This window comes from Nannobrachium achirus, assembly GCF_963921795.1.
Source record: "Nannobrachium achirus genome assembly, chromosome: 7".
Classification (NCBI taxonomy): Eukaryota; Metazoa; Chordata; class Actinopteri; order Myctophiformes; family Myctophidae; genus Nannobrachium; species Nannobrachium achirus.
Genome location: NC_137816.1, coordinates 49,476,338 through 49,495,563, shown reverse-complemented (window position 1 = coordinate 49,495,563; position 19,226 = coordinate 49,476,338). Strand labels below are relative to the sequence as shown.

Below are 19,226 nucleotides of genomic sequence, written 5' to 3'. Positions count from 1 at the left end.
TCAGAGTTCACTTAACACTCAGGATTGTACTGTGTAGTGTGTAGCAGATTGTCACTCCAAGTTTCAAATGTGTACATTTTTTCGCAAAGTAAAGCACTGCTTCATCATACAAGGCCATTGCACAAAAGTAGTGAAAACAGCTGTCTACAAGCACACAATGCCTCACGGTGCGAGGCATTGTGTGCTTGTAGATCGGCTGTTTTCACTAGTTTAAAATCATTTTAAAAATTATAAATACAAAACAACATACAAGGTTTCCACCCGACAACAACGATAGTTATATAGTTTCAATGTACATATTATTTATGTTTTGATATTATAATGATTAGACTGATGATAAATATGATCCTAGATTACTGAGGCACTACACTATGCATTTGGTGTATTACCTTGTGTTTACTTTGCTTACTGTAAATCTCTCTGGATTAAGAGCCTGCTAAATGCCTAAATTGTTAATTGTACCACAGTACAATGTTTATGATTTGTCAAGATAAACCTTATTTTTCAGTTGTATTACATAAATACAACTGAACTCCCTGTGGTCTACAGGTGGTGCACAGACTTACTTAGCCAGCATGCAACAGGAACTTCACTTGATAAGAGAGAAAACCTCACATCTTTGTAGAGGATCACTCGAATCACATGAAGAGAATCCTCTAAGGGTGAGCAATCTTGTGGCCTCATTCCTAACTTTGAACTAATCTTCCATGATTTACACTGGACTGAAATAGAGGAGAAAGAAAACACAACATTTTCGTCTGGTGTTTCTCTCTGAGAGGTTTCATGGTGGCAGGCATCAACTTTTTGTTCTTTGCGCTCTTAAAGACACATGTATTGTGGCCCCCTGGTAAATCACCCTTTGTGGTGTTCATGTGTCTCCACAACAGAGAGCGAGAGAGAGAGAGAGAGAGAGAGAGAGAGAGAGAGAGAGAGAGAGAGAGAGAGAGAGAGAGAGAGAGAGAGAGCAAAGGAAAGAGCTAGACTGTTAGGGGGAGAGAAAGGAAAGAGATTCTCAAGACCTGGACAAGCCGTGGGAAAAGAGGGGTCTTGTGGAGGAAAAGCAGAAATGTCTCAGGGCATTCCTTTGTGATTACACATAGCTGGAGAGGTCCAGACATTCTCTGAGCTATTCTGTGTCTGAAGGCAAAAAAAAAAAAAAGAGAGAATAATATAACCCAAGTTACACGTATTGAAGACAAAAAATGAGGATACAAATCTCCCTGAACCTGACAAAGTCATTGTCATGTTTATTTACTTGTATTTGATTTCCATTTCATTTCTATTTGGATCAGAGTTAAGACAATCTTACAGAAATGCTGATTGCAGTCGCCCATTTAATTGGCAAGGTGAATACATCAGGCCATGTAGTACTATCCCATTGAACAGATAGCAGCTCAGAGGGACAGTCGAGTGGCCATCTCCTATCCACTGAAGAGAGGGGGAAAAAGTATTCAAGTAACAGGAGAACATTGTGTGAAATCTCAGGTTACATGCCCATACGCTGAGCTGAAGGAGTTCGCTACCCCCAATGGAAAATGAATATTCCTCCCTTGTAACAGCTAGCATGAATGAGAAACAGCTCGAAGGAATGCTCTGTTATCATCCAATCACCAGCACTGGGGGAGGAGAGCACGTAGTCTCTATTCACGTAGCTATGTGCACAATCATGTGTCTAGAGGCAGAGACCAATGGGAGAGAAAAGGCATTGGCCTACAGACCTGCAATGGGCTTGAGCAGCCTCTGTAGCTCACACCACCAGACCTTGTACTTCCTCATTTGTCTAGGTCATGTGTCCTTTTTGTCAGCAATTAATCTGCACCACCCGCCCTCCCCCTATATTTATCCATTTCACCTTTTCTCCTTCACCTTTTGTTCTATGAGCCTTAGGTAGATTTACACCTGGTTTGATCACTCTTCTGCTTTGAACTCAGATAGGGCTGATAATGGATGGCTGCAGGTGTTTCCTCGACAAAGCATTAATGTGTTGACCATGACATTATGCACCTTTTGCACAAACTATACTCTCTGCATAAAGATTACATCAAACGCTCTCGTTACATTTTGACTGAGATTCATTTGAACAGTATCAAATATTGTTTTGACATGGTAAAATGTTTGATTGACAAAAAATAATACCAATGTTAAAATAAAGTGTGTTAAAAATAAGTTTGTAATTAATTTTAATTGACTTAATTTTATTAGTGTTTTCTCATATTTTGATGGGAAGTTAAAAACTAAAACAAATGACACACATGCTACTAATTCTGGATTTACTTTGGCAGGCCACAATGATTTTAAAAATCAAGTATTAAAACAATTTGAACCTGTTGGTAATGCCTTTAATTACCCACTTAACAAAACAAACTGTAAGCTCTGGCAGGCAAATAACAGAGCAGCTCCAAGCTGCTTTTCTTGGAGCTGGTGGTACTGTGCCCCCTAGTGACCACCAGTTTAAACCCTGCTTCCATAATGACATCAGCCATGTGTAGTGTAGTGGTATGTTCATTCATTCAAGCCTTATTTGTTTTCTTGGGAATACATTGAGAAGTGAACCCTCATTTTAAATGAATAAAATAAAACAAAAGACAACAGAGACTAATGTCTAAATCAGATTGAAAAACACAGCAATATTGACAAAATTAATATTTCCTAGTTTAAACAGCTACATTGAAAAACATCAAGATTTACAAGCATATTTCTAAAAGGTCCTGATGATATCAGGGAGTCAACATTTAAAGTGCATTGTATATTATTCTATGACTGCAGAGCACTGTAACACTTTTCACTGCAGAATTACAGTAATTTAGTGGCAGCGGAGGTTCTACTAATTTACTGTATTTTAGATTACAGTAAATTACTAGAAACCCGTTACAATTAATTACTGCAAGGCCTTTTTAAATTACTATAAATTACTGTAGGGCCCGGGGGGGTTCTTCATGGACCACTTCTTATGGTAACTCTGAGAGTATAATCTCAGTATAATCTCAGAGCGTAGGCCTATAATATGGGTGTATTGAGAGGGTGACATGACACTGTGACTTAGGGTGTTAAAGTACGCACACGCACCCAGGATGCTTTGCGGTTTAGAGCTATTTTACAGGAAATTCCTGTAAATAATACATTCTCTTAAATTACTGCAAAGATGCTTTTTCCTCTCCCAAAGTAAAACGTGATATTGCTATAAATATTTATCCTCATCCTCACCTTTGGCTATCGTCATTGAGCGGAAAAACTATTGTAGCCTAATAGAATATAAGTAGCACATTACATCATTGGTTATTCACCAGTGGTTCAATGGAAGAATGATAAATGATAAATACACACATTAATACTATCATAATCAATTCCTAAATCTCCCAAAATATAAAGTAACACAGGATTTGATGGCTTGTTATAATAGTGAGCTTTCTCTGCATCTCGCTATTTCTGACTTTGTAACTAGGCCTACCGTATATGGCATAGCAGCGGGGGTGGTGTTCTTCTGGTGCCACTAAAACATCTGTCATTCACTCTTGATTCTAGGCTTAAAGTGGCACCAGAAAACCACGCCCTCTGCTATGCCCTATTTCATCAGTAATGTCACAATTGCAAATGAATTCCATCCTTTTTCCCTTTAATGCCCATATATGGAGATCCCTGATGTCATCAATATTAAGCCTATATCTGGGAATGCCCATATATGGACATATTGTATTGTGTCAGTCTCTATTGTTTCAGTGCGACCTCACTCTTTAGGGCGAGGTCACTTCTCGCCCTTAGGGCGTCTTACTGGTAATACTGTTTACAACATCAACTGGGATGCTGGATCATCTGTGTTTCACTGGGGTGCTTGACCTGTGTTGTACTGTGTACTTTTTTTAAGGAGGCAATAAACACATTTATTTCAAATACAATGCACATCTAATTTATATTCAATGGCCTACTTCAGGCTTTTATACCCCTCACTGCTTATGGCATCTGTTTTCTATCTTTCCTACACATGCCCTTGGCCTATATGCTAAACGTTCTGAATTTATAGCGTCATTGTCCAACGTGCTTTATGCCTCATATTCATCCATTCATAACACATCAATGGTGGAGAAAGCCACCAGTTCATTATGTTGCTCAAGGACACTTCAATATGATGCCCCAGGAATCCACTCGTCCTATTAATAGACAATTCACCCATTCGGTCTGAAGACTCACCTCTTCAGACTCCACCAGCATTTTTTAGGTTTTATATAAAGCTTTTACTTTACTTGCTTTGTCTATGTTCCTTTTCTTAGATTACTTTTTCTATGCATTTGAAGTTTTTATTACCTTGCTCACTCTGGATTAAGAGCGTCTGCTGAATGCCTAAATTGCTGGTAAATTGATGCCAGGAGGGGTAGGGATCAGCAGGAGCCTTCTGATTCCCTGACAACTGTTGAGCTACCCTCAGAATCACAACCCCTGTTCCATCATACATAATATTTTACCAGGTACCAGGGATACTCAAATAGCTTAACCTGATGACTGAGGGCCACATTATGAAAATGACACAATGGCGACTTTGAGAATTGACACTGTAATTTGACAAATCAAACCGTGGTAAAGGATTGGCGAGAGAAGGTAAAATATAAGTGAAATAAAATAATCTGTCCATTTGGGGTTAAAGTGATGTTTTTTGGCATCAACCTCTATAAGTGTTTGTGGTAAAATGAGGCCAGGCAGGTGAGTCTGATGACTTGCGGTTATGCTGAGTGTTGAGTGAGGGTAGTCTTCCGGGATTCTCATCTTTAGTTGAATGCTTGCTTGAAGAGAACACAGCAGATTGAAGCCACTGCATGAGGCAGTGGTGGCTGGTCACAGTCCCTAAACATTGGCTAATGCTTCGCTTCCCATGAAGCTTGGCCAATGTGACCCTGGGCATACAACAAACATATTGGACAAAGCGAGATGTTGGAGTTTAGCTCCTTCCAGGAGCACTGCTCAACAACTATGGTGTGGACCCAAAACAACGTAAGTACAGAGAAAGTGGTGGAAAGTACATTTACTCAAATACAGTACAATTTTGAGGTACTTTTACTATTACTTGTCTTTGACAATTTCAGGCCTAGTTCCACTGACTCCACTACATCTCAGAGGCAAATATTATACATTTTATTCCACTGCAATTATTTTACAACTTCAGCTACAAGTATATTTTGCAGATCGTTATTAGTTGGCCCATACCCTGTATATTGGCATGATTGGATTGGCGGTTCTAGAGTTCAAGCCGCAACCGATATGTCTGAGTAGTGTCCCTTTTATGCCCATATACTGTATGGAGATCCCCAATGTCATTTAGTAGACCTATATGCCCACAGCCACAGCCCATACAATATATTTTTGTACATCTAAACAATATATATATATATATATATATATATATATATATATATATATATATATGTGTGTGTGTGTGTGTGTGTGTGTGTGTGTGTGTGTGTGTGTGTGTGTGTGTGTGTGTGTGTGTATTGATAGATTTATATGCAGGGTCTTTCTGGTGACCTTTGGAATGCCCCTCCCACCCAACTCAACCAACACGCACGCACGCACGCACGCGCGCGCGCGCACACACACACACACACACACACACACACACACACACACACACTCAGAAAGCCAGTTGAACAATCCTGTATCACTGTCTGCCAATTACTTCACACAAATCAGAAATCAGCGTTATTAATAATTTATATAAATAGCTGTGAAAAAAGTGGTTGCCCTGCGACCCGACGAGCCTATCAGGACGCGAGTGGGCCGTTCTTCCAGGATATGGGACGCCGACTCGACCCAATGAGAAAAAGAGAGTGTCTGTTGATAGCCACGCCCATGCACGAGGCCTGCCTGGTCACGGGACGTGCAGTGAGTGACTATTTAAAGCACTACTTCCCTGTCAACAAAAAGACGCCATATCGTCAATGTCGAACGCAAGAAAAGTGAAACCAGAGGTGAGAACCCAACCGTTGTTATTGCGCTGTGAAAACAAACCGTTGTCGTTGTGAATGTGGCATGGATTCGGTCCCGTTTCAGACAGTGTGTGGTGAAGAAGCGGTGTTTGTATACTGGTTGTGATAATATCGGTTATGACATCGGATACCGCTGTTGGTCTCTATGAATAGCATGTAGCTCAGTGTTGTGTATAACTGTGGGCTCTGGACTGGCGAGGTCTCCATTCAGAAACATTGCCATTCAGAAGATTGACTTCCATTATTCTAAATGGAGGTGTCACCTAAACCTAACCTAAACCTAGCTCTGGTCCATAGCGTTAGTGAGCTAACCTAAACCCTAACCTCAGTGGGGGTATTTCTGAATGGGGATGTTTCTAAGTGGGGGTGTTTCGGAATGGAGGTCTGCCCCCGAGGTGAGGCTGCAAGCTAAACAGCATAGCATACACACTTTGGTCACCGCAAAGCATTTGCTTCCATTCTGCGATATTTCAATTCGATGTTTCGAATTTCGAATGACAGCAGCGTCAAAACCTCAGCCCCGCTTTAACGAACCGCACTCTAGTTTAATATTAACTTGGCTTTCACAGACAGACAGACAGGAGCACATGGACAAATAAGGCTTCAGTTGTGTGTGTTTGAAACTAGATATATACTGGCGAGGAAAGGGAAGCATCTAAAACGTGTGTTTTCACTTCAGTAAACGACAAATGTCTATGAAGAGGAAGATTGTTTGCAGGAGGAACTGTTAAGGCCATGGAGAAGGCCGAATCACTGCATTAAACAGATTTATTCACTAACGCTTTGATCTGGCAGAGTAAAATAGGAGAAGAGATCATATAGGCCTTCATGACACTAGTTGTGTGATTTCTCTATGCAAGTGGTCTGTCTCACTCTCACATAAGGCAAAGTGGTGGGCTAAGCTATGTGACAGTGCAGGATGCTGGCTTTCATGAATGAAAAATGTCAAACATGCAACACCTTTTAATGCTGTTGATAAGGAAAGTCCAGCAAAATCAATCACCCATATTGCAGCAAATTACTAAAATGTGAAGACCGAGTACATTTTACCTTGGGTGTGATGGTTATTAATAGATGCTAAGTCATTAAAGGTGTTGAAATGCAGAACAGATCACTTGGGGCTTGATATGTGTTGGAATAAAAAGGTTAATGCTGGATTTACACTGGCAGCCAAATCCAGTCTGAATCAGATCTGTCACACATCCAGATTGGAATCTGATTTGTTCCTTGTGAATCTCCCTCAGTAGTACCCCACTCCCTCTCCCCCCTCACACTAGCTAAATGGTTGTCTGTCTTGTTTTCTGTTTTCATGTTTTTACTGCTGGTAGTGTGGCATGGTGTAAATGTCTACATGTACTTGTCTTGTTCCTAGTTTTTGTCAGAGCTGCAACACATTATGTACTGAAACCAAATGCCACCAACCTGGTTGTGTGGCAATAAAAGTAACTTGTAACATGTGACCATTTAAACCAATGGGATTCCAATCTGATTGTGGCACAGATCTGATTCAGTGTAAATCAGGCCTTAGTGAGGTTCGAAGAGTGTCTACTGTATATGGCCGTGATCGGGGGGAGGAAGCTAGGTGGGGTGGGTGGTCTTTATCAGTTCACACACACTCCTACAACCTGGTCACCTGTCAGCGCCCTAAATCCTCCTGACAGGGGCTCCTCGCTGGCATATGTGGTGCAACAGCAGTGGGAGGAACTATTGGCAAGATGACTAAATTGGGGGTCAAAATAATTGACTACTTTGAGGGGAAGGAGAAAATAAAAGCACCAATAACAAATCATGCAGTGTATTGGTGCATACTTTCAAGTATCACATGGAATGCCATGCTCGCTGCTAGCTATTTATTAATGTACAAGCTTGCAGGTTCACAGTCCAAGGACAGTTGTAAAGCAGTTGAATTGGAAGCACCAATACATAGCAGCATGCTGATTAAGTCTGTCACACTTTGCCTTGTTTCACTTTGCCTGGATCAGCAAACTGAAGCATTAACTCAAAGTCCTTGTCTTGACTGACTACTTCTTTTATGAAAACATGTCCTATCATGTTTCAGAATTTATGGGATGGAATATGTTCAGCTGGCTCCTAGTAGTACAGTGCTTTGATGAAGGGTTTAATCTGGGTTTCCTGTATGGGGATAAATCTGGGTTTTCTGTCACAGGTTGGTGTGAATTAATCACTAGTATTGACACATGGACTCAACTCATCATACTGCAGAGATGGCTGCTCATCTAGTGGTTTGGCTGCTTGTCAGACAAATACAGCAACAGTCTTTCTTCTCACAGACCAATGCTATGTCTTGGAACTATTTTGTGTGGCAACTGACTGAGGGTCTGAGGCACTTCAACAAGAACATGGTTCCAACTTAAAATATCATGTGACAGATGTTTTAGTCTGTGCTGGTAAGGTTGTTGGTCATATTGTGTTCAAGCAGTGATTGCTTGTTTACTCACCTCATGGTCATTTTGTTCTAGTGACTGACAATGTTGGTGGTTGTCTTTGTCTTCCAACAGACTATTTGTCATGGATTCCAGGTCTCGTGGACTTCCTTTCTCTGTGTCTAGGTCCAGGACGTCTTACACCTCCTCCCCATCAACCTACACCTCTTCTCCACTGAGCTCCAGTAGGCTATATGGTAGAGACAGGGTGCTGACCAGTGACCGCCTCCCTAGGTCCTCCACACCATTCAAACCAGACCTATGCCAACAGGTAGGCTAATGACAATGGGCATAATCCCCAAAAGATACAGAAAGGTTATGAACCATAGCGTTGACAAATTATTGCCCAAATCGGAGCATAACCGCACCTGTGTATTTAACAATGTATGACCCAGACTCTTAACATTGTCTTAACATCTGTTCTGAATACCTGGTTTTGTTTACACTGTGTTGTATTTAAGTCAACTGAACCATGAAACAATTATTGGTCCCACCCTAATTTACAGTACCGAATTAGACAGAATAAAGACATAATAAGAAATAATGTGTTTGTAATTAGAAATATGTTTTCATTAGACAGAAACAAACACAGTTATACCTTAATTACCCCTATGTTCTAATCATTTAACAGGGATCTTCTCAGGGTGCACAACCTCTTTCATACTGTATATCCAGTTCGCGACAGATGTATATCAATTGCTAGATAACTAGAAATGCTCGGGAAGAAATCGCCGAGCACTATAATCGCGGCCAGATCTTCTTGCAGTGCTTTTCACACACAACTAGCAAAACCATCGGCGAGCAGTCCGATCTTGCGGCAGATCGCCGTTTTTGTCCGCGAGCCCCAAAATGGTCGGAGACAGCACAATCAGCTCAAAACGTTGAGCAGTGAGCTCAAGCCCTTATTCGATTTCTAATTAGAACATAATGTAGGGATAATTAAGGTATAACTGTGTTTGTTTCTGTCTAATGAAAACATATTATTTCTAATTACAAACACATTATTTCTTATTATGGCTTTATTCTGTACTGTAAATTAGGGTGGGACCCAATTATTCTTATTGATCTATTTCTGTTGATATAAATAAATAAATACATATTGATTAATATGGTACATTATGGCCATTCTAGGTAAAAATGGTTAAAGATTAATAATAAACATGCATCAATTAGGCTAGACAGTAGTCCCATGTTATCAGCATGTCGGCAGCTATCGGTGTTGTTTGAGAAACCACCAGGGAGCACATTCTTCTAGTAACTTCACCCTGGTACTGCAGCTAAATAGTTGATCTGTGATGTCCCAACAGGAGCAGCAGTCACTTTAGTGTGTCTTTTAATAGGTCAGCCCAGATTCCTGGCCTGACAGCATGTTCATTTCAGCTCCAATGCTTGTCAAGGGCTGTCTCATAAGATAGAGTTACTGCTCGGCCTGAAGCCTGATTTAAATTTTGTTGGTGCCTGTGTTGCTTGCCGAAAACATGCAACAAACGTATTGCATGTCAACGTGTTCTTGGCTTGTAGATCTGCTATTTTCAACACCGTTGTACGACAAGGTATAAATCAGGCTTAAGTGTTTGCTGGTCATCCTGCACTTTCCAGAATAGTCCAGGCTGGGTTGACAAGCTGAACAAGCAAGTGATTGCTCGGTGACTTTATCACTAATATTGACTTTAAGATTTACTGTGCACTGTTAAATTGGTTTGACATTTGGAACCGGAACTCGTTGAGGATGATCATGATACACTACTGTAGGTTGCTTAGAGACTGTAGGCCTGATGGAAAAGTTATGAATAAGATGATGCTAAATTGGTTTCTATTTCTGGGGCACGATTCCTCCGCAGTGCCTCCAGCTTGGCCGGGTGTTCCAACAAACACAACTTGGCCGGGTTCACGGGTTGGAAGCTGGTAGGGGAAGACGTTCACTGTTTCTGCACTAGTGACTCCTTTAGGTTGTTCACCCTGTTCAGCAGGGTGCAGAACCTGCTGCCACGCCAAATCCTAAATGTACAAACTAGATTATTTCGCTTCATGTATGAGGAGTGACAGACTAAATCCTTCTTTATTCTCTTGATAAGCCAATCCCACGCCTCGCCACTATTGGGAATTTGTACACAAATGGTGGAAAACATCAGGATTGAATACAGACTCTTCTGAACAGTTTCATACGCACACGTGGTGGGTCACAGCTACCAAAGTACATTTATTTTATACTAGAATTCCCACCAAAATGCATATTGCCATTGGGTCAGCATTTTAATATGACTTGGACACAACAGAAAATGCCAACTCTCTCCGTTCTAGCGCTACCGTAACCTGATCGAAGAGAGTCCACCCTGGTTGGAGCCGCTTCCTACTTTGAACTCGTCACGTGACTGGCCCTGGGCTGAGTCCCCTGCCAGCATCAGGTCTAAACAGGTGCTTAGAATGGGGTTATTTGTATATTATAAGCCAAGGGAAGCATTTGACCAGTAAAATGTTTCCACGAAACGAACTTGTTGGCTATTCTTCTTCTTTTGGCTACTTCCCGGGTTTGCCACAGTGGATAATCCTTTTTCCATCTGCTTCCGTTCTCTGCGTCTTTATTGGTCACCCCAGCCACCTTTCACGTCCTCTCTCACCGACTGCATAAACCCGCCTTCCTCTTCTCCTCCTGTCTGGCAGCTCCATCTTCAGCATCCTTATCCCAATGTTGCCCTCATCCCTCCTCTGCAAACCATCAACCTCGCCTCTTTTGTTTTATCCCCAAACCCTTTAACCTGGGTTGATCCTCTAATGTATTAATTTCTGAACATGTCAGTCTATGTCACTGCTAATGAGAATCCTAGCATCCTCCAGCTCCGCCTCCTGCCTTTTCATCCAAGCTGTACAGTGTGGCTTCTCTCACTCTTGCTGGTACCCTTCTGTCACAAATCACTCCTGATACCTTCCTCCATCCATTCCACCCTGCCTGCACTCTCTTCCACATTCCATGTGACTGTGGCTTTAAAATAAAAACATTAATTTAATAAAATGCCTCTCTCTTCAGACTGATTCTGAGAGGAGAACGGGGACATACTCGGGGCTGCTGAAAGTGAACGACGATTCAGATTTCAAACGTGCCAAACTGTCCTACGGTAGCCGTGACACAAGGACGAGCTCCACCTCTGTGACTGCACCCTCTTACTCTAATATCGGCACAGGTACGGAAGAACTCATGACTGGTGTTTTCACGTCACTCCTATAACTAGCAACATTAGCCAAAGGTGTGCAACTGCTAATTAATCTATTTCTTCTCTAAACTCTCAGGTGAAAAAACAAGTTCGTGGCGCTCATATAGTTCAACCCTCTCCCCATCTTCAACGTCCTACTCCAGCCCATCCTCAAAGCCGCTTTTGACGAGGAGAGACGTTTTAAACCGTCATTTGAGAGAGCCAGAAGAGAGCAGATATTCGGCCCATCTGTCCAGTCTGGGAGAGAGCAGGCGTAGGACCTCTGCATTGACCTCACTGTGTAGGGAAATATGTGAACACTTGACCACACATGCTTCTAAAGTCTAAAACAGCTTAAGTGTGCATTATCACCTTTATGGTCATTTCATGTTGCACTCTTCTCTTCCCCTCGTTCCAGATGAGCCAGACAGGTTGACCTCCAGTTACGCTCAGGGGGCGCGGCCCAAAGAGCCCATCTACTCGTCTTCAAGCTCCTCCACAGCCAGAGAAAGCTACCGTCCACGTTACTTTCCCTCACTTGACCACAGCGCCAGAACCACTGCCGACACCCTCAGCCCCTCCTCTTCCACCATCACCAACTCCAGTCTCCGCTCATCCACCACCCCCGCCTCAAGCCTCCGCTCATCCACCACCCCCACCTCAAGCATCCGCTCATCCACCACCGCCACCTCCAGCCTTCGCTCATCCACCTCCGGCCTCCGATCAGCCCAGGAGCAGACGAGAAACCCAGTCTCCCCCACCGTGGCCAGCTCACCCTCCTCTTCTCGTAGCTCCTGGTATACATCTTCTGTGGCCAGACAAGACCCCACCAGCCTCTCTAAACCCCTGACCACTGCTGCCCCCGCCCCACAGAGGCCGGCCCCAGCAGGTGCAGAGCCGGAGGGCCGCCGCTCCCTCCTGTCTCGTATCTTTTCCCGGCGCTCCAGCCAAGACTCGTCCGGCTTGTCATCCGGCTCCAGCTCTCGCTCCTTCGACTCATCGGATGGCAGCCCGCCAACAGGTGTGGAGACTGCGGCCAGAACACCCAATGTCACAACACCAGAGCCCTTGGCCTTGGCCTCAGACAGGCTGCGCAGACGTTTCTTCGATGCCGTCAATACACCTGAAGTTGCAGCGCCAGAGTCCGACACAGCCCAACACTTGACCTCGCACAGGTTACGCAGGCGTTTCTTCGATACACCTCGCTCAGACGGCGACGGTGGAGGCCACGCCACCTGGTTCTCCTCCTACCTTCGTAACCGCTCAGCTCCTCCACCCCCCCCACCGTCGAGTGAGGGAAGCGGTGACGGTATAAAAGAGGCTTCCGCTAGTCGTCAGAATACACACAGAAGGTGGGAGGATAAAGCACCGGATGAGGATGAGGACGACGAGGAGGACGAGGAAGAAAAAGAGGACAGTGAAGCAGGCGGAGCATCTGGCGTGACGGATGCCAGTGTTGCTGGTTCCAGTAGGGTTTACATGCAGCCAATGCCTGCTACCTTCAGGAATCCAGGGTTTGGAAGCTCTGCAACCCCCACGGTCACAGTGTATCCCAATGCATTTGTTGTGGGCAGGAGCCAAGCTGAAGCGCGGGAGAAGGACAAGCATGTGTCTTCCAGAGATCCCGAGAGGCTCCGCAAGATCCAGGAGAGGTTCTGACATTCTGTTTTCTACACACGATTTCATGCATATCTAGTCATTTCTAGTCCCAAGCTTTGTCTGTTTTACCCACAGTGCAGCCGGGGCAGGGAGGCATCCAACACTTTTCATAGAGCTTTTGAGATGGCCAATGTCACGCTAGATGAGCACATGCATTATCATAAGAAAAAGAAGCTAAAAGTTTCTTTATAGAAGAACCACCATGCAGCTATGAAGGGGAATAACTTGATGGCACATTTTCATTATTTACTGTATAATAATAAAATACACAGCAGTCCGGTTTTATCTTGTAAAGCTAAAACATCTCTGTGACAAAGGATTTCTTTTAATGCGTTACAGGAGTGTCACTGGTATCCCTCAAACCACCAGTGATCTGGGAGTGAATAATATTAAAGACAAATTGGTATGCTCACTGCCAGTTGTACCCCTCCCCGCCCACTGAAATCTTGCAGTTCGCCAACATGATCATATGATGTAACTCAATAATGCATGCATTTTTTAAATTGTTTTTTAACCTCTTATTCCTGCTGTAGGCTGATGCTGGAGGAATCTGATGAGGACGAAGGTGATCTGTGTCGTATCTGCCAGATGGGGGAGGATTCGGCCTCAAACCCATTGATTGAGCCGTGCCACTGCACGGGTAGCCTGCAGTTTGTCCACCAGGAATGCATCAAGACGTGGCTCCACTCTAAAATCAGTTCGGGTAAGCAGAATGCTGCTGCCCTTTGCGGGGGTTCACCAGGAGGAAGTGTGTCCTAAATTTAGGGTCCTTTGCTGTTACACCACGGCAAGACTATTTCAAACACATGCTGGTCTCACTGCCCAGCTCACTACCACACAGTGCACACACTGCATTAGTGCTGTCCCAGCACTGGTCCATACTCTATTCTATTGCACTGCTGTCCCAGCACTGGTCTATACTGCGTTAGCACTGGTCCATGCTGCATTATACTGCATTAGTGCTGGTCCAGACTGCATTACGCTGAGTTAGTGCTGTCCTCGCACTGGTCATTGTTGTTGTTTATGGTACATTAATACAGTATGTGTCTTTGTACTCTTCAGGTGCTGGTCTCGAGGCACTCACAACATGTGAACTCTGCAAGGAGAAGCTGCATCTAAACATAGATAACTTTAACATTCATGAACTACACAGGACGCATGAGCAGGTGAGCATCCTTTTTAAAAAAAGAATCTTATGTTTTCCTGTCGGCCAAGTTGTACTGAATGTTTTGTTTAATCAAATGGAAGTGTTCAGAAATTTCTGAAATATATGGACCAAACACTCTAGTAACTAGTACTATCAGAACATAGACCCATTTTGTTATTATTTGAATTAAATGAAATCACTTACCCTACCAACTTACCCTGTGCCAAATTTGGTCAGAATCTGGGCAACGGTTTCCCTTGGAAGTCTGATTGAAGTTAGAACATTGCTGCATTCGGAACTAGTTATATGGTCCGGCCAGCAGGCTGGCGGTCCTCTCTTAAGCCAATTTTAACTCTGATGATGAACCAGTGAAAAGCGCATTCACCGCCAAGGACGTCGATATACGTCATGTCCTGTTAGAACCGTTGTGTGCCAAGGACTTGACCCATTATGGACGAGTACACATTAAAGTGTATTTACCCCTCAGGCCGGGAACACATTTTTGTGTATTACAGTACATGTACAGTAAGTTTTCCTGAAAATGTTCTTTGAAAGCCAAAGGTGTATAAAATAGCTTTCTAGCTGCTACAGAGGATGAGTAATACATTTTCCAGAAAAAAGGGGGGTAATTTTCAAATCGGACGTGGGTCTTGGCTTTTTTCAAATCGGACTTGGGCCTAAATGGGTTTCCGCCTGACAGCTGCAGTATTCTATGACTTTGAAGCAACATGCATGGATATATAACCTTGTGTCTGAATATTGTTTCTTTCATAGCATCTTGTGTAATAATCAACAAAGGACGAGAAAAAAACACATACAGACAGCCTGCAGTGTAACGGGTGGTATAACATAACCTTGAGTTGACTGTTCTCCTCCTTCCTCAGTCGGAGTATGAATTTATCCGCAGTGGTCTCTACCTGGTGGTGCTACTGCATCTATATGAACAGAGGTTCTCGGATGAAGCCGGGGTGAGAACCCATGCGGCACATTCTACAGTACGTATACACACACACATGCTACTGTAACGCACTGTATATTGTTGGTGAAAGTTGATGCTAATGCAACTGTCTTATAAAAACAATAATGTACTCAAGGTTATCACAGCCATTGACTGTCTCCATTAGAGTTTATTAAACGCTCTGACTTTTCCTTCATAACTTTGGCTATAATTCCCCTTGTTGTACAGTCTAATGGATCATAGAGGTGTGGATGTTGAGTGTTAAGATGCATCGTGATGCGGCCGATTCTGCATTGATGCAGTGACATTACATAATTAATTATAGCCTAAGCCTAGTCATTTCTGTTTTTCCAGGAGCAAAGTCTCCTTGAACTGTGCAAACATTGCTAGGCTAATGCTACAGGAGATAAGGACTGAGATCAACAAGTCATAAAGAACGCACCCAGTATTTTGAAAGCAGACATCTGTCACGGTTTCTCAGTTTACTACTCGGTAAAGTCTTCAGTGTTCATTTGTAAGCTCTTAACCAAGGAGATTGTAGACGACGTCGGCGGCGGCGGAAAGCGCCGGCATGCTTTTCGGCAAGTGTGCGCTTGCCGTCGATAAAGCCGTCGGGACTCGCTGATGAGAAACTGGACATGTTCTAGGAGTCGCAGAATTGAGGGGGTTGTAGAATGGACCTTAAGTTTGCTGCTGCTGCGAAACCAAGACTAAATAAGCCAGAGACATTTTCCCGTCGCACATTTTAACTAAATTGTATTCACAATCTCAACTCTCAATTTCCTATACTAATCAACTCCAAAGCAACGCTAGTAATGGTGCTATGGAGAGATAAATCACTGCATCGCACCGTTTGTTTGCTAACGAGGCTGAAAGTGTGTTGCCACATTTGACACATTTTGTGAGTGAAACAAGCGAACTGATTTATGAAAACAGCCCAAAAGACGCGACCATTTTTACCACTTTAGCCCTATTAGATCAGCTCTTTATTTTAATAATCTTGAAAGCAATGCCCAAATAATCAACTACACTAAGGAAAATAAACATTAACAAAGGCAACCCGCAGCTATGAATATTTACATAATGATGAGCAGACCTGGCAACAGACTGGCAGACGGAGATCAAAATAAAAACAATGTTATTTCTGCCAAATAGAGTTTGTGCCACTAAATGCCACCGACTGCCAGTCTGGCAGGAGTCGGAAAGAGTTTCTTGTAGTCTTTTTTGTGTGGAGTCACCTAAACACAATCTACAAGGCCACAATTGAAAATGGCTGATCTAAAAGCACTCAACAGATCTACAAGCAAATGCTTAGAAAAATCCATGCATCTTGGATTCTTTTCCCAGATTGCGTTTTTTGTGTGAGCTTTTTAAATTTGTTATATTAGGTGAGTGACACTGTGAAACCGACATTTATGATGAGGCTTCACCAGTCCATTTTGTTATATTGATTTTAATAAACTGAGGATTTAGTATTTTACTGTGTGCACAAAGTTTGTGAAGTGCCCCGTCTTAGAGCCTCTGTGAAAACCTTATTTTTGCATATTATAGGCTGAACACTTGTGATGCACTGCAGGATTTATTCCTGACAATTTAACATTTTCACAATATACATGTAGACTAGGCATATACCATTTTGGTTCATAATTTAATGTTAACACTTATGTTTGAAGCAGAGCGATTATGTACACAGACCTTGAAGTGCTTAATAAATACAATTAATATGCAACTGACTGCTTGAATCATTATTCAGAATCAGAAGGTTAATGGGTGACTCATGATTTAAATTGAATGCCAAAAATGTGCCATTTCCGCACCTAATCCTGCGCTCCAGTCAAGGGCAGTACATACTATGTATGGCACAGTGAAATTACTATTCAGTTTATTTTTTTACACAAGGTGTTATGAATGTATTGGATGTAAAGCATAAATCTTTGAAAACATTTTCCCCCCTCTCTCGCCCAGTTGTCCCCCCTCTTGGCGAGTCTTGATGAATACCTGGACATCCGTGTTGAAAGTACGTCACAATAATTGTTTGGTTGAAGGAATACAAGTGCATTACTTAAATATTGCCTCCAAGCCATAAACCACTAAGAACGGTTCTGTCGCCAGCACCAAGGATATACAAGTTTCTGTCAACACCAGGGTTCAAACCCTCTAGACCTTAAACTACAACTCCACACTGCATGATACTGTGCATGTGGTAGACTTTATTATTTATCACTTATTCACCTGGAGTTCTTGTGTAGTCTTTTAATTACACAAGTTCACTCTAATCTTTTTAAATGGCTTTCCTTAGAGGTACTGAATATCAAATTCAAATGTCTTTGCATTTGCGACTGTAAATGTTGTTTACCGTAGTTTGTTTTTACATATTCCTCTCCTTTGCAGGATTACCTGGAGAATCCTCTGATGATGATGGTGATGAGGTTGTGGTGGACAACAGGCCAAGGATTGACTTTTCTGACTTGGATGATGACCTTGAAGATGAGGATTAATAAATCCTATTGAGTGGATTCAGGAAAAAGAAATGGTTGGACAGCGGGCTTGATGGTGGAAGACTGCATTATGCCTTGAAACTACCTTGTTTATGCACACGCTTTAATCATGTAACTAAAGTCAGTGGCAACAGGTGAAACTTAATGGCCAGTGCATTGATGGTCTGCGGAAATGTGACTGCCTTAATCGGTGTCATTCATGGCTACCTGCATATCCATGAATACGTTGAAAAATATTTAGGTTTTCACCATTGTATTTATCTGACATTTGTGTGCGCTTTGTATTGCTTTGAGTTAAATATTTTATTATTGCAATAAAGATTAGATTTTATGTGTAAATGGTGGAACTGTGTAATTCTTCTGAGGATGCATTGCTGTGCAGAGATGCTTAAAGGGATTTTTCACTTTAAAAAAAACTTAGGTAATTTCATCGTCTACTGAGGCTTTTGGGAGCATTCTATTTTAACCATAAGATTAATTGAAAATACCAGTCCTTGGTTAGGGTTAGGTTTTTTTTTTTTTTTTTTTTTAGAAAATGAGAAATAAAATACAAAACATTAATAAAAGATAACATGGCCCCTCATGTATTACAAGGGTAGTATGGGTCACCAGAGTAGGTGTTTTCTATGAATCATGGTTAAAATGACAGTTACAAAAACTGGGGTGTTCACCATCACCAAAGCTTGAGTAGATGATAAAATTACGTCAAGATATACAGTAGCTGAAATCATTGGGCCTTTCAGATATTTATATCATCTTGCTAATATCCCTGGGTCCTGATATGTAGGTGGTCCCAGCAACTCAGAACTTGATGAATTTCACCTAGACAAGAATGCAAATGATTGAATTCTTCGTGCGATCATGTTTTCTTCATTGCAGCTCAATAGTTATTGAAACTCAGTTATGTATATATACTGTATGCTATGTGTATTTTCAGAAATGTGTCAAATATATTCACATTGACTAAACGTGACTATCACTTTACAACACACTCAATCATGTCCCTAGTGGCAGGTATTTTAGCTTGAATCCCAGTGTCCCTATTCTGGGTTGAATAGATATACAAGCCCAGCGTGACACATGAACTTTCAGATCAGCTATTAACAAAGAGGTTTGGTGTAGAGGGTTGGGGGTGGTTCTAGAGCCCTGGGGGACCAGTCCATTACAATCTCAAGTTATTAAAATGTCAACCTCTATGGTCACCTGTCTGCATGGGAGAATTGGCATGTGTATGTGTGTGAAATGGGGGGGCAATTCCTCCAAAATAAAGAAGAGACCCTTCTTTAAAGTAAGTCAGTTTGTGAATGGGACATTTCTTTTTGACATTAGGACAATTCTATTCATAATCAATAATAGATTT

General features: G+C 42.3%; 1 protein-coding gene across 1 annotated transcript; it reads left to right on the top strand.

Annotated features, from left to right (window-relative positions):
- Nucleotides 1-5,858: 5,858 nt before the first annotated feature.
- On the top strand, nt 5,859-18,205 carry marchf7 (membrane-associated ring finger (C3HC4) 7). Its single transcript, XM_080729946.1, has 11 exons — nt 5,859-5,954; nt 8,492-8,687; nt 10,718-10,831; nt 11,442-11,595; nt 11,702-11,905; nt 12,023-13,256; nt 13,797-13,966; nt 14,326-14,429; nt 15,295-15,405; nt 17,334-17,385; nt 17,760-18,205. The coding sequence occupies exons 2-11, from the start codon at nt 8,502-8,504 to the stop codon at nt 17,864-17,866; spliced, it is 2,436 nt and encodes an 811-aa protein (XP_080586072.1). The 5' UTR covers nt 5,859-5,954; nt 8,492-8,501; the 3' UTR covers nt 17,867-18,205.
- Nucleotides 18,206-19,226: the final 1,021 nt, after the last annotated feature.

What these genes read in the sequence shown, in the direction of transcription:
- marchf7 (XM_080729946.1), top strand. Translation starts at nt 8,502, where the DNA reads ATGGATTCCAGGTCTCGTGGACTTCCTTTCTCTGTGTCTAGGTCCAGG. An exon ending in TTACTCTAATATCGGCACAG is followed by an intron (nt 11,596 to 11,701) that starts GTACGGAAGAAC and finishes CTAAACTCTCAG; the next exon opens with GTGAAAAAACAAGTTCGTGG. An exon ending in CTCTGCATTGACCTCACTGT is followed by an intron (nt 11,906 to 12,022) that starts GTAGGGAAATAT and finishes CCCTCGTTCCAG; the next exon opens with ATGAGCCAGACAGGTTGACC.